This window comes from Cyanistes caeruleus, chromosome 3 (assembly GCF_971803275.1).
Source record: "Cyanistes caeruleus chromosome 3, bCyaCae1.hap1.1, whole genome shotgun sequence".
NCBI lineage: Eukaryota > Metazoa > Chordata > Aves > Passeriformes > Paridae > Cyanistes > Cyanistes caeruleus.
Window position 1 is genome coordinate 61,160,413 of NC_141703.1, and position 14,341 is coordinate 61,174,753.

The 14,341-nt window shown below is 42.3% G+C and overlaps 1 protein-coding gene across 3 annotated transcripts in view; it reads right to left on the reverse strand.

The window, feature by feature from the left end:
* The window catches only part of LCP1 (lymphocyte cytosolic protein 1), a 30,761-nt gene extending 19,637 nt beyond the window's left edge, over positions 1-11,124 (reverse strand). For 2 of the 3 annotated variants that reach the window (XM_023939165.2, XM_023939089.2), the window contains exons 1-2: positions 10,872-11,074; positions 1,287-1,377 (exon numbers count right to left, since the gene is read on the reverse strand). In XM_023939165.2, coding sequence (XP_023794933.1) covers positions 1,287-1,353 — 67 coding nt within the window. In that variant the 5' untranslated portion in view covers positions 1,354-1,377; positions 10,872-11,074. Of the gene's footprint in view, positions 1-1,286; positions 1,378-10,871 lie in introns of all 3 variants that reach the window. The other variant, XM_023939234.2, reaches the window with a different exon arrangement.
* Positions 11,125-14,341: the final 3,217 nt, after the last annotated feature.

The following is a 14,341-nucleotide window of genomic DNA, read 5'->3' on the forward strand; positions in this document are numbered from 1 at the left end:
GTCCTTTATTCTCCACTTAGTGAAAAACTCCACAGGTAAAAAAGCAAACTGAATTTATTACATGTAGAGTTTCCATTAAAACACTATGGTTATGACATAGGTAAGTGTATATATAGTTATATATGGTTATTTATATTTGGCTTTTAAGTATCTGTGTCTTTCTGTTTCTGCAGGCTCCTTTTCCCCACCCTGGAGGCAGAGGTGATTTCAAAGCAGGGTTTGCTGATTTCCTGCATAGTAAGTTGCAATCTGAGTCACTTGTTGCATGCTGCAAAAAGACACTCAGCTCTCAGCTTCAGTAGCACGGATTAATAGATTGCAAAGAGCATCCTATCCATTTCACCATGGCATACAACAAAAGGATTGGGTCTTGGAGAGGGAAATGCCTGGGGGAGGAATGAGAGCTTCCTTCCAGCTTTCAGAAGAGCAACCAGATCTAGTGGAAGGTGTCCCTGCCATGGCAGTGGGGTAGGAACTAGATGATCTTTGAAGTCCCTTCCAAGACAAACCATGCTAGGATTCTGTGATTTGTCTTGTCAATGCACTGGGTGTACAGGACACTCACAGGGACCAGATTTTTAAGATTGCCAGCCTAGACTATTGTGTGCTCAGAAATCGACCAATGACCACCTGAATCAGCAAGGACAACTGATGAGTGCATAATCCAGGGAGGCTGATAGATCTGCTGATAGAAGTTAAGTGAGCTGTGAGAAGCATGAGGACCTTCTCTGAGAATTTGGGTAGACAGTGATGGATCTGTGTGACTTTAAAGGAGACAGATCAGATGAGATGTTTAAAGGTTTGGAAAGAAAACACACAGTAGAAATATGAGGCTTGAAAAGTCACTGTGAAGAGATTACAAATTTTTAATCCATTTGCATATTTGTCCTCTCTACACTCTTCCCTACCATAGGGAATACTCAATTTACATTAAAATAAAACCTTTTTGCCTTCCAAATAATTTGTCAATAATAAACAATATTCTTGGGAAAACACTTGAGAATATTTCCAACATGGTTTGCTGTACAGCTTTTGAATCTTTTCTGTACACCCTGCTGGAGCTCCAACACCCCCTCTGTGACAGAGGCCAGTGCTCTGCAGCGAGCTGATGTGGTTTCATCAGGAGGCCTGCAGTGGCAGGAAAAGGGCTTTCTGTGGCTGCTGTCACACAACAGATCAGTGCTGGAGCAAACTCCATTTCCTCACGGCCGGTCAGTCAGACCATGAGAAAAGAGCTCGCTGCAGGCTCACACTTCAGCAGTGCCTTTGCTGCTGGCTGCACTCACCAACTTTGCAGAAAGCCTCCCGGAGCTCTGCCATCTCCTCCTCGGAGAAGTGTCCTGTCGATGCCATTTCTTACTTCTGTCAGCAGCAGATCTGCAAGAAGAAGACACTTGTTTTCATTAGGTGCCTTTTGGGTTTGCAATTGTGATGCAACAGTGGTTTTCACGGGGGTTTTCAAAGTTCTGGAGCAGCTCGCCATAGCTGAAAACCCAGCTCCTCTCTGTATCCTGAAATCAAGTGAAGGGATAAAATCCTGTGTAGATGAGATACAATTCCATGTCCCTCCTGTTGTTTTGCCAGGCTCTGCTCAAAATCACAACAGTATTATTTGTACTAATTTAACTGGAATTAAATTACCTCTGGTGACATTTTGTTTCTGATGGAAAAGATGAACTAAATTGTGCTGGTTCTTTTATTCCTCCTTGGAAACACAATTCACCAGTCACTTCTTCAGCAGTGCTGGGCTGGAACCAGAGCCTCAGGGGACAATTGCACCACTGACCTTTGGGTACCTAATGAGGAGGCTGCTCACCCTTAGGTGGAGGGATGGAGAGAAGCTCCTTCAAAAGGTACTCAGAGCATCAGGCCTAGCTTCCCAAAAGTCAGCTACTTCTCTCCATGGATGTGTGGGGAGTTTAAGGATTTTCCTCCCAAGGTGTCCAAGTTAGTGCCTGAGGTTGGGTGGCTTTAGGAATGTGTGGCCAGGAAGAGTTTTCCTGTCTTTCCTCTCATCAAAGATATAAAACAGGAGCAAGGATTAGACTTTCACTTTACAGGCACTTTTCTTAATAACCAGGAAGGGAAAGTTCACTTTCTTTTATGGCATCATTAAATACACTTCCAGAAGATGCACATTATCCCCATCTGCTTTGTCATGCACCTACTGTCCCTTGCATCTATTCATGAGGAAGTTGTTCAGGAGACAGACAATCTATTATTCTATATTTGTGAGAATGACTGTAGTGTCCTATGTCTCTTTAAGTATTAATTAACCAAACAACTATTTAAATAGAATAGAATGGAAACCCGAGTTGGTCCTGGGAAGTGGTTGCTGTAGCTACAGTAATCAAATGAGGGGAAAAAAAAAAAAAAGTCAGAAATATTCCATTCCCAAACTAAAATTGACACTGCATAATTTAAAAAGAATTGGATTTGCTATAGCCTCCTGTAAAAACTCAGAGTTATGTGCAGCCTATCTGGGCTTCAGATTCAGTGCTCTGCTGAACTCATGCATTGATTCCTCGTGTCTGTGGAAACCACTATGGGCATGGCTTTGAAATAGCCCAAAAGCAATCTCATGTGGTTAACTTCTTGTCTGCTGTCTCCCAAAAGTATCATGTACCCTGCCTAATCACTGTGGTTTTAAGATGAGGACAGCAATAAAAAATCTATTCATTCACTCCAGCCTTCGTAAATAGAGAAGTGCAGCAGAATCCATAATGCTGTTGCTCTTGCAGCTGGTTCTAACCACCAAACTCTCAAGGATTACCTCTAAAAACCCCTATGATCCTCTAGCAATGTGTGTTATGTATGTAAGGGTAAAATTAGATCCATAGTCTTCCCTCAGTCTGTCCTGGTATCTTTCCTGCCTCTGATTCCTCAGTGCCAATCTTTTCCTGTTGCCTGCTGTGTGTTTTTACAAATTGTGGGTTAACTAAAATGCACCTGGACACATGAAAATCTTACTCTATAAGCCAGAAAATCCATGTTCCTCTGCAAGATCATTCCTACTAGTCCAGTCTCTTGATCAAGAAATATAATTTGCAAAACAACTTTTAATAGCATGAAGACTGTTCTAGGTTTAAGAGGTAGGAAACACTACAGGGTTTTGCCTGTAACATTGCTTTTGCAAAGTAAACTTGAGAAAAAAGTACCACCAACATAAAATGGCCTCTTCCAGATTGTATAAGAAGTCATGACCTCTGATATGTAATTAAGTAATCTGTTAAATACAGAGAATCTTACTAATAGTACATATGTTTACACACGTGGACATTTATTCTAATATGGGCTTTGCTGTAATGACCCATTTTGACTTTTTTAGGTCAGTGTTATCCACTGTTGTGAAGGTACCTATGCTTAGCTGAGCAATCAGATTCATCTCAGGTGCCCACCAAGAACAAGGACTGGTCCTCCATCACCTGAGGGGTGGTTGTCCTCAGGTGACAGAAGGATGGTCACTGCCTTCTCCAATACACAACTGACTTTTTCCTACAGTTTCACCCTCATAGCACCCCTTGATCTCAGCCTGTCAGTTCCAGTATCTAATTCCTTTGGGTGTTGCTGATTAAAAGCCCACTGTGGTTTCACAACAGTGAGATTCAGAAAGGCACCAGAATTTTCAGATTAAAGGCTTCAGAGTCATTCCCAACAAAAAATCACTCATTTTTTTTAATTGTTCAAGTAGGAAAAATAAAACATAAGGAAATCAAGCAAGTAGAAGTCCAGAGCTTTAGCAACACACAGCAAAAAAACAGGAGAAAATCCCCTTTCAAAAAGCCACCTTCCAATACTAAAAATGCTTAAATAAGCATAATATTTAATATTTAATATTTAATATTTAATATACTATATACTATATACTATATACTATCTAATATTTAGTATATAATATTTATTATAGGATATTTAATATGCAATATGTAATGTATTATAGATTCTAGATTCTAGATTCTAGATTATTATGTTTAGATCATTAAAAAGATAATATTTAGGCACACAGAGGTGTAAAATGCTTCTGGATAGTAGTGGGAGAGGTCAGGTCCAATATTTTCTTCTGATTTAACCAGCCAAAAGCAGAGCCATTTCCTTCTAGGGTTCTACCACTTTCAGCACTTCACTGCCCCCAGTGCAAACTGAAAATACTTTGGACAGCCCATTGAGAGGGCACCCAACAATCCTGGGTGAATTGTCCAATTACTGATAACTCACAAGGCATTGCAAGCACACAGTGCACTGCTCTGCTCCAAACTGTTTGAAAAATCAGTATGACCAGGCAGATGCAGAGAAAAAAATGCAGAGGATGATATAAGAGCAAAGGAGAATACGTGGATGACCAATGGTGATGAGCAATGTGAACAAGTTGAAAGAGCTCCTTTGGAAGGAACATTTGCTGAGGAGTTATCTGAGGGAGGAGCAAAGGGAAAACCAGCTGGTGAGAACAGGCAATGGCTTTGAGCAAAGTGATGTACGGCCAGAAGCAAAGAGAAAAGCTGGGCAGGGGAGAGGTTTGGCAAGACAGAGGGGAGTTTGGTATAGACTGAACACAAACAGCTTAGCTGTCAGCACAAATGAGATATTGAAGATCAGGAGCAGCTGGGAGGAAGGATCTTGAAATCAGTGAAAGATCTGAAGTGTCTTAGGGAGAATGAGGTGAAAGTCAGCACGTGCTTAGATGCTGACACAGGATGCTGAGGAGGGGAAGACAGCTCCCTGGGACAGAGCAAGAAAGACAGTGGAACTGCCAACAAGAAATAAGTGGAAGGTAATACACATTCAGAAGAAAAATAGAAAACTCCTTGAGACAGTCTGAGATTCAGATGGCTTCAGGACATCCGATTACAACATTGCCTGGAAGCGACACTTCATTCTTGTTTGGCAAGCAGCATAAACCCGCTATTGCAAAAGCAAAACATAAAGTTGTGCAAATACACTCTTTCCTCCTCAGAAGACTGCTGAGTTACTGGTTAGTGGAATAAAGGGAAGAGGTTCTCACCTAAGCTGCTGAGAACACAAGCAAGTTGATACTAAAAGAGCTCTAACAAAGTACTCCCTTCCCTGCCATCATTTCCAACCCAGTATGTCACAGCTGTGCCCTAAAGCCTCTTTTTAATTGACCTTATCCCCAGAAGAACCTATGACCACAGTGATGTTTTAAGAGATCTAATAATAAACTATTTTTAGACAGGAATATAAAGGAAGAACTAAAATAATCTTAAACCTGAACATAATTTCTAAATTGAAACACAGTGATATTGATGTTCTTTCATTTTCTTCTTTATTTTGAAGCCATAGCTGGAGGAGCTACCTTGTTATGCATTGCTTGGCAAAGTGTGCACCCACCATGCACTATAAATAATAAATGGCAAAGCCATTAAAACCTCAAGTTTCCAAGACTTGTGTTAAATGGTTACCTTGTTTGATACTTTTCTCCACTGCTGTGGTGTTTAAGCTTTGTTGCAAGTGAGGCAATGAAAACCTTGAAGATGTGAAATGGTACTTTATAGATAGACATATAGTTGTACCTTTCCCCAAAACAAAAAAGCACATTTCATGGAACAAAACTACCTTTCACAAACATATTTAGTCAGGAACAACTTGACTGTGAATTTGGTGTCAAGAAAGTCAAAGAAAGTACTAAAATTTACTCACTTTCTACCATCAGGGCTTTGCTTTGTTAATGCACTAGTGCTTTGCTAATTATATTATAACTTGTCTAGCTGTTGGAGAGTGACATGGCACATGTTCCCTGGCACATATAAATTTCCTGCTATCTTCTCTTCAAACTTGTTTATTTTTTTCAGAAAGTGATGAAATAAGAGGCACTCACTGTTGCAAAACACAGCTGTCAGAGTTTCAAGGGGCAGTGTGAGACTCTCCATCTGCACAAACAAAACTCTTATTTTTACCACAGGTCATAGCTCTATCTCCTTTTCTCTTTATTATCTCACTCACAGACTCAATTTCCAAAGTCCAGCTTTCCATGAGAGATGGGAAATACTCCTCCAGCTCTCTTCTGCATTAGATTTTCTCTCCCAGCTGACATGAAAGAGGCACCCCCAGCAATCCTTTCCCAAGGCACAGTCTGCACTGAACCCTGTCACCAGCAGGGAGGATTGAGAGAAGAAACCTTAGAATTGTGCAGAAACTCTTGTGGTAGATCTGAAGCATCCTGAAAGCCAGGAAAATACAAGGGAAAACAAGAGTATCTTGGATGTATTCAGTCTTTGTCCCACATTTATTGCACCTTTGCATACCTGCCTATTCCTGGTCACTCATCAGAACATCCCTGATAGGATATTCCTCCCCAGAAATATTTCCCTCTACCTTTCTCTCATAAGATCCCACACATAAGTCCATATATCCATATGCATTTCTGTTCAAATGATTAGTCTCAGCTGATTTCCTACAGTGTGGAAGGGCTGAGGAGGAGACAAGAGAAGATTTTTGAGTTAGGTTTTGATACTTTCCTCCTGGAGACAAGTTTTTGCCATTTTCATCGTCACTAAAGGGTGAGAAAAAGATAAACTACATGGTAGATCTCATGTTGAAAGAAGAATCAATGCTACAAAACTACAGCAGTGTGGCCTAGAAGTTCCTCAATTTGAATGTTCCATCTTGTGCTCATCAGCAAAAAACTTCAACTCAAATGTAGCAGGCAAAGCCATCTTGTTGATGATCAGCCAAACAAGTTCTTTTGTACAATACAGAATAGTTTATCTCTCAATTAAACTTATTTAATAAGCATATAAAAGCACATTTGCTACTATCATGCTTTTCTCCTATATATTTATTATTAGCTGTAATTTCTCTTACCGTTCTGATCAAAATAGTGTGCTTATATCTCTGCAAAAGCAGGGTGATCCATACTGCACCCACAGCAAAATAGGATAGTAGCTTTAATGCTAAATTAAAGTGAGCTGCCAGTGATCATTTGCAGTGACAGCTCTGGGGTATCCAGCCTTCTTAGACAAACAAACAATCCCATTGATGCCCTTTATTCTTGTTTGGTGTCATAGCTTCCAGGCAGATTGAGTGGATTTTTTTTGTGACTGTTTTTTTTCTGCTCATGATGTAGGCTAAAAACTAGAGTCCATATCTCTCTTCCATGCTGGTGAGTTACTCAGACAGCTGCTCAGCATGGCTGAGAGTATCAGCAAACACAAACAGGTTTGGAAATGCAGGCCAATTAGACACATTTCTTACACAGGGACTTTGAAAATCATTTAAGAAGCACAAACTGCAACATTTTCAAACACATGAGGTAGTTAATTTTAAAAAGTTAGTTTTTCACGTTGGGCTATGACACTTTCTCTACTGAAATAACTACATGATGAATAAGAGTATTTTTTAAAATTTCCTCAAAGATGCTGAGATACATTTTAAATCCTGAAGTAGAAACATACTTGGCTCTGTTAGGAAGGGGTAGCTCGGATCACAGTTCCTTCAGTTTGAATGGGATCTTGCTGTTTAAATCAGCATTCAAGACACTGAGAGGAGTCTTTCTGAAGATATGGCAAATACTTCCTCCCAAGTACATTACAAAGATTCATGGTTTAGCTCACTACAAATGACAATCTTTGCCTCAAAGGTTTTTTAAAAAACTGGTGCCTGCAACAGCAAATCTTACCACGTGTACAGGCACTGGGATTATTAAGATGTTGCACTTAATCTGTTCTTTTTATTATACAATTTGAAAAAAAATACAGAGAAAAGACATTTATCACTGTTCAGAAAGAACACAGCAATGCCCATGAGTTATTTGCTAATGTCCCATTTTATAAAGGACATTATTTGTCAATGCCTGAGTCCTAAATCAAATACTGGTCAACAGGGCTTAGAAAGGGAAAATCCACAGGGTCTGGATGAGATGGAGATCTCTTTCCAATTTATCACTCAGTGGCAGGAAGGGCTAATCCTTCAAGGAAATTAAGACATTGAAAAAGCAGAACTCTGAACCTATAAATACTCTCCTTATGTGTCTTGTATCTGTCAGATGCATCCTACTAGGGAGACAGCATATAGGCACATATTTTTCAATCAGAGTGTAGAATTTTTCTATTAAAAAAAAAAAATAAAATTGATCCAGTACACTACATTTCTTTTTGGGTCACTTATCCTTCTCATCTCTTTATCAACACAGGCTAGCAAGCTTTAAAGTGAAAACATTTTTCCATAGATAAAGGGACATTTTGATTCTCAAACTGACCAACAGCTTCAGTCATTCAACAGGTGTCCCATTGGGCATGGAAAGCCCTGTCTCACCTGGTTCCACCTCCACTAACAAATGTGGGGGAAGAGGAGAGCATCTGCAGGGTCTGCTTTGGATACAGGTATGAAAATCTTTCCCATCTCTGCCCCATCATGACTGGGGTGGCAGATGGGCACAAAACCCTGGATAGACAGATAAAATCTTCTCTTCCTATTCCTGTGTACTTCAGCCTGATGGCAAGAGGTCAGGCCATGAAGTACTGACCCAAGTGAGCTGTGGAAGCTGGGTAACTAATGCAAGAAAAGGAGAAGGTGGCCTCTGCTTCCAGCTCGTTTGCAGAAAAGCAGTTCCTCTGTGCATGGAAAAGATTACAAACATGTTCCAGCTGTAAAAAAGGAGGTTTTCAGATACAAACACATATTTGCATTTGACTGGTTCCACAAGGATTTACGGATCTGCTGCTGTCACTCCCATGCCAGGAGTTGAATTCTGTCCTCAGTTTTGCAGGACACTTCAGTGATCCCAGCAGTGACCAGGCCCTTCCACCCACAAAATCAGATCAGAAAAAGGAGAGCACATCTGAACACAGCCCTCCTAACCAGCTGTGCTGCTGCCCTGCAATGGTGCCGTGCTGGGAGCTGTAGTGTGCAGAGGGGAGCCCAAGCAGGACCTGGGGCAGCAGAAGGCACAGTCCTCCTGCTCCCCTTTCCTCTGAAGAATGATTTGCCTTTGTGGCATGGTCCCCAAGCCTTGTCACCGGGCATCCCTCTCATGCCTCTCATATGCCACTCTCCTTCCTGTGGGCACAGCCTCCATGTCCAGGACACCAGACCCGTTTCATCAAGGGGCAGGAATTTATTTCCCATCCTACAGCTTTCCCCTTGGATAACTGCAAAAATCACAGAGTATCCAATGTAGAACCTCCCATATTCCATTTGCAGCACCTAAATACTGTTCCAGATTTTTTCCTAAATATTTTTCATTTTGATAAATATTTTACATTCATTTTGTATCAGCATTGCACCGGAGTCTGCTGTTTTGCATGAAGGGACTGGGTATGAAAATGAGCTACATTTCTGAATGCACTGTGCTCCTCTGATCTCCTTCTTCCCCTTTACTAATCTCTTCTAGTTCCTTCATGCTTTATAAAAAGCATATGGTAATGACTTTCACAGTAGGCTCTCTATCAAGATAACTCTGCTCCAAGCTACACAGCTGTGTTTTAAGCTGCTCATGACTGAAATCAGAAAGAAACAGGATCAAAAAAAATGATAGCAAACTACAAGACAATGGAGTGTGTGGCAGGTTCCGTGAGTGGAGAAGAAGAGCAACACCATGAGATTTAAGTACAAACATTTCATAACCATGATAATACTCAGTCCAAACAGTCACTCTGGTTCAGCTGAGGAAGCAGATTCAAACCCAGTAATATAATACATCCCTTTTTTTGACCTATAGAGTGGACACTGTCTTCAGCTTCTGAGTCAAGTAAATCTGGGCCTTATGGTCAGGTTGGAAGCAGAAACCCCCTCTCACGGAAGGTACTTCCCAGTCCCTCCTGGCTCTAGCATCGCTTCTCAGTGGAGCTTCCCACCACAGAGGGGGTTTCCACATCTCCTGTCTACTCATGAGAGCTTCCCCAGCTCAGGAGGCCAGACTGCTCCTGTGGGCAGGCAGGAGGGGTGGAAGGTGAAACATGCTGGAGCTTCTCCACAGGAGGGGTTTTGGGGTGTGATCTGCTTTCAGCAAAGATGATCAAACCCCATCTGCTGAGCAGCCAGCTGCATTTGCTAGAGATCATCTTCACCTGACACCTGGAGCAGTACGAGATCAGTCAGCCAACCTGGTCTGTGACTTTGGTTGTGATAACAAAGACCTAAAGGTCCATTGGGTCGGTGTTCAAACCAAATCCATGTGCCAAGGAAATCACTATATGACAAAACCAGCAAGGCTACTGCTATTACAGAGAAGACAGTTAAGCCTGGAGGCTCCTGTTCACAATACCACCACCTAAAATATCTTACATATTTGCAACTCATAATTCATCTAGAGCCTGAACTGAAATCCCAAAGAAGACAAGGGACAAGCCTGACTAGATTCATCAGTCAAGATCTTAAAAGGCAAATATAATGTTAGGACCACCCCATATTGCTATTTTGAAAGCAGAAGTCCCTACTGCAATCAGTCTCTATCATGAATCAGTTTTATTTATCCACTGGAAAGTAAAATTACATTTCTAAAAACCTGATATAAATGTCCTAACAGCCAGCAGGTTACATTGGAAGCACTATGAGCCAAAATACATTATACTTATGAATCAATGTTTTTCATCACTGAAATTAAAATTACCTTTTTACATGGATCCAGTCTGCAATCTAAATAATGGCTTCTTACTTTATCATGCCCTTCCAAGCCAATGCCAATTCCAAGACTACCGTTCTACTCAGCCAAAAATCACTCTGCCAAATTAAATCCATCAAACACTTTCTTGAAGGTCAGTAGAACTGTCGTGCACAAGACTATTGGAAAATGTCTCACACTAATAGAGAATCTGCTCTGCTTTTTCATGGCGACCACAGTTTCCTGTGCAGTTAAACTGCTGGGGTGCTCAGTGAGAGCAGCTTGCCAAAAAAAACACCAGATGCTGTGATCTTACCTCTCGGGCTCGAGCAGTGGGTCCAAACCGTCAGAGCAACAAAGAGCTCAGCAGCTGCAAATCCAATGGCAAGGGAAGAACTTTTTAAGTAAACCAAATGTCTTGTAAGGGTGCAGGAACTGCAAAGCAGCTGTCACTGCAGACTCTTCCCTTTCTGCAGCGCAACTAGGCAAGCCCAAGAGTGCGAGCCCACAACTGAGCCCAGAGAGGGAAATAAGGGGTGACAAAATCCCCATAGATTGGACTTTTGTCTTTATAAGGAAATGAGGCACTCTCACATCAGTTCTCCTCCAATAAGGGCCACTGCTTTGCGCCACTTCCTCTCAGTACCGCTCTCGCTCACGGAACACACACATGCTCAAAAGACTTCCTCTCTTGGCTGGTAAGGGTAGCCACATTTGGGGCATGGAACAGCAAAGTCTGCAGTGACACCTCATCCACGAGGCAGGGCTGGCTGCTAAGCCAGGCTGGGGCAGTCACCAGGCATGGAAACTCCTCAGCATCACTGTGCAACCTCTGCCCACATTTGACTGCCCTCCCTGTGAAAACTTTTTCCATGCAAGTGGTTGGAATTTCCTTTGATGCAACTTGTGACCTCTTCATTATCAGTGTTCACCGCTGACCATCTTCTCTATAAGCTCTGATTAAGTTGGTGTAGATGCCAAGATCCCTCTTAGCCTGCTCCTCTCCAGGCTGAGCAAGTTGAGCCCTCTCTCCCTGCTCTCTGATCTGCTGTGCTCCATCCCAGTGCCATCCTGCTGTCTCCCTACAGCTTGTCCAAGCCTTTTTTGAACAGGGAAGCCTGAGAAAGGACAGGTCTCCTCACACCACCTCACAACTGACACAGATTCCAAGGACACGTTTCCCAATGCACCGAGGGTCACTTGTAAAAGTGCTTGATGGATGCAAATATAAACTATCTTTCAAGCCCTGACGATGCAGCATTGCAGAAGCCTTAGATTTGAAAACGCAACATCAAGAGAGAAAAGTTATTAATCAGTCCCACAGGGATTTCAAGAAATGTCCTGCCTTAACAGCAAAATTCTTGCCACTTGCCATAGGCTGAAGAACTATCCTTCAGCTTTTTCAACAACTTCTGTCCTAACATTTACCTCTGAAAACAGGCTGGTGAAAAAAATTACCAAACTGTATGTCTTTAATGAAAAAGCTGTCATTCACCAGACCAGCTGGACCATCATGCTGTTGTAAAGACATTCAAGGAAGCCTTCTCATGAACAAACCTCCATAATTAAGATCCATCCTTGAATCAACATACACTTGCTCTATTCAGAAGTACGTTGAAACACACTCCAGGCATTTTTGATTACTCGCTTCTATTTAAAAAATACTTCCTCTGTAGTATCTGATTATTTGATAGGTTGTGGCACAGCTCTTCTTTGTTTTCTAGGATATTTTACACCAGCCTGATGGTTTGTCCCAGCTTTTTTCTTACAGACCTTTTCCAAATCCTTGATTACTTCTGCTGGTCTCCATGACATCCATTAAATGCTGCAATGTCTTTTCTGAGATAAGGAAGAGAGCACCAAAGGGATGTGTGCTCTAAATCTAACACCTTATTTGCACAGGAAAACCAGGGTGGGTGTTTCCTTACCAGATATGTTTGCTTAAGACTCTTAGCACCCTCTCTTGAGTTGTTACAGCTTATGCAGAAGGTAGGGGAGCAACTCAGAGTTTCCACCATGCCGTATGGCATTTTATATTCACGTGACCTAGACTGAGCTCTACACTGTGTCCTCAGCACTGATTCAATACCAGCACATCCCACAGGCACCAGCTGTGTTCAAGAAGCATTCAAAGAAGCTTGGAAATGCAAGAACAGCAAGGATGAAAATTTAAATATGATGGATTTATGAGGCAGACGTAAACAAAAAATGTATTTACCACTTGGACCATTAATCCCTTTTTCTGCTTCATTTCAAGACCTGCTGGGTTGTCACTGTATAGATAATAATGCTCTCTCACCAAATATTATTAAACTTAGGTAGTCTTTAGATACAACCCCAGCTGAAGCCCTGTCATGACACGCTATTTAAACCCTGCACTGTGCATCCTTGAAGCATCACACAATTTCACTGGGCAGCACTGAAACACATTTAAGAGGGATGGTGCGATAGTTACCTCCTACCTGTACCTGGTTAACTTGTACCTGTGTGGTGGACATTTGTGTTACTGCTGACAATGCAGGATTCCAAGAGAATGACATCTCCAAATCAATTTCTGAAACAGGGCAGGATACTGCAGACTCTCACTGTAGTACTGGTTTCCTAGAAGGGTACAATAACTCTACTTATATTGTAACTCTACAATATAAAATACATTTTGCCATAAAGCAGGCTTATGGCTAGGAACAGTCCAGCTGGTGCTAGGACAGGCTGTACTGTGGGACTGAGTTAAATGTCCCTTACTGTCCCACCTTGGAAAAACAATACACTTGACCTACAGCTTCAGTCTTAGGGGCAAAATATCAATGCAGCTGCTTTGAACAAAAGGTGAACAAAAGGTAAAGAAGTTAAAGGAGAGGTGTTTCTCCAATTACAGAAAAAGACATTAGTAAATATCAAAGATGATTGTTTATAAATTAAGTACCATAAATTAGCATGCACTGTGTTCAATCACTTGCAGAGGGAGGACTATAATAGTTAGCAGACCATGCCCCTGAGACACAGCTGAAAAGGTCAAAACCAGTCTTTTCCTCCCTATTGTCACCAGCACAACACTTCAAAACTCTTGCCTCTTATTTTCTCTGTGCCTGCAGGACCTTTCTTTCCAAGTACTCTTTGCAGCGCTGACACTCCCATCGTGCTGCCTGTGTAATGCAGTCACACTTCACTGCAGATCAGGCAGACTGTTTCACCACAGGCTTCAAACCCTTCCACGACTTTTCTCCTCCTCACCTCTGCCCCTGAGTCAGCCCCACAGCTCTGAGTGACAGAGCACTTTCACTTCAACCTCCTCACCAGCCAGCAGGCTCTCACCTTCCTCCCCTTCACCCCCAGGGGCTTGGGGAGCCTTGGGAAGGGCAGAAAGTGCTTGAGTTCTCCAGCCATGAGGCTTGGATGTTTCTTAGCAAAAGCCTTGGGAATGCAAAGCAATGCTGGGTGATCCCATTGAACCTGTCACAATATGGATACTGGCTTGTGGGGGTGGAATCATGATATTATGATATATCTCTTGCTGCAACAAGAGCATCTCATTCTCTGTCTAAATCTGTTCACACAGGAAGGAGTGGGGCAGATCTATGCTTGCCAGAGCTTTGCCTCCAGCTCCAGAGCTCGCCAGCATGCCCTCCCTCCCTGAGACAGCTGGTCTCTGACCCCCATTAAACCACCACACTCCGTGGCAGGACTCACCAGCCCCCGTGGGCCTCTCGTGTGGGCATTCCTGGTGCACCCTGCACGGCTGCTGTGTGGAGAGGAGAGGCAGGCAGGGCTCAGGGTGATGGCCCATGC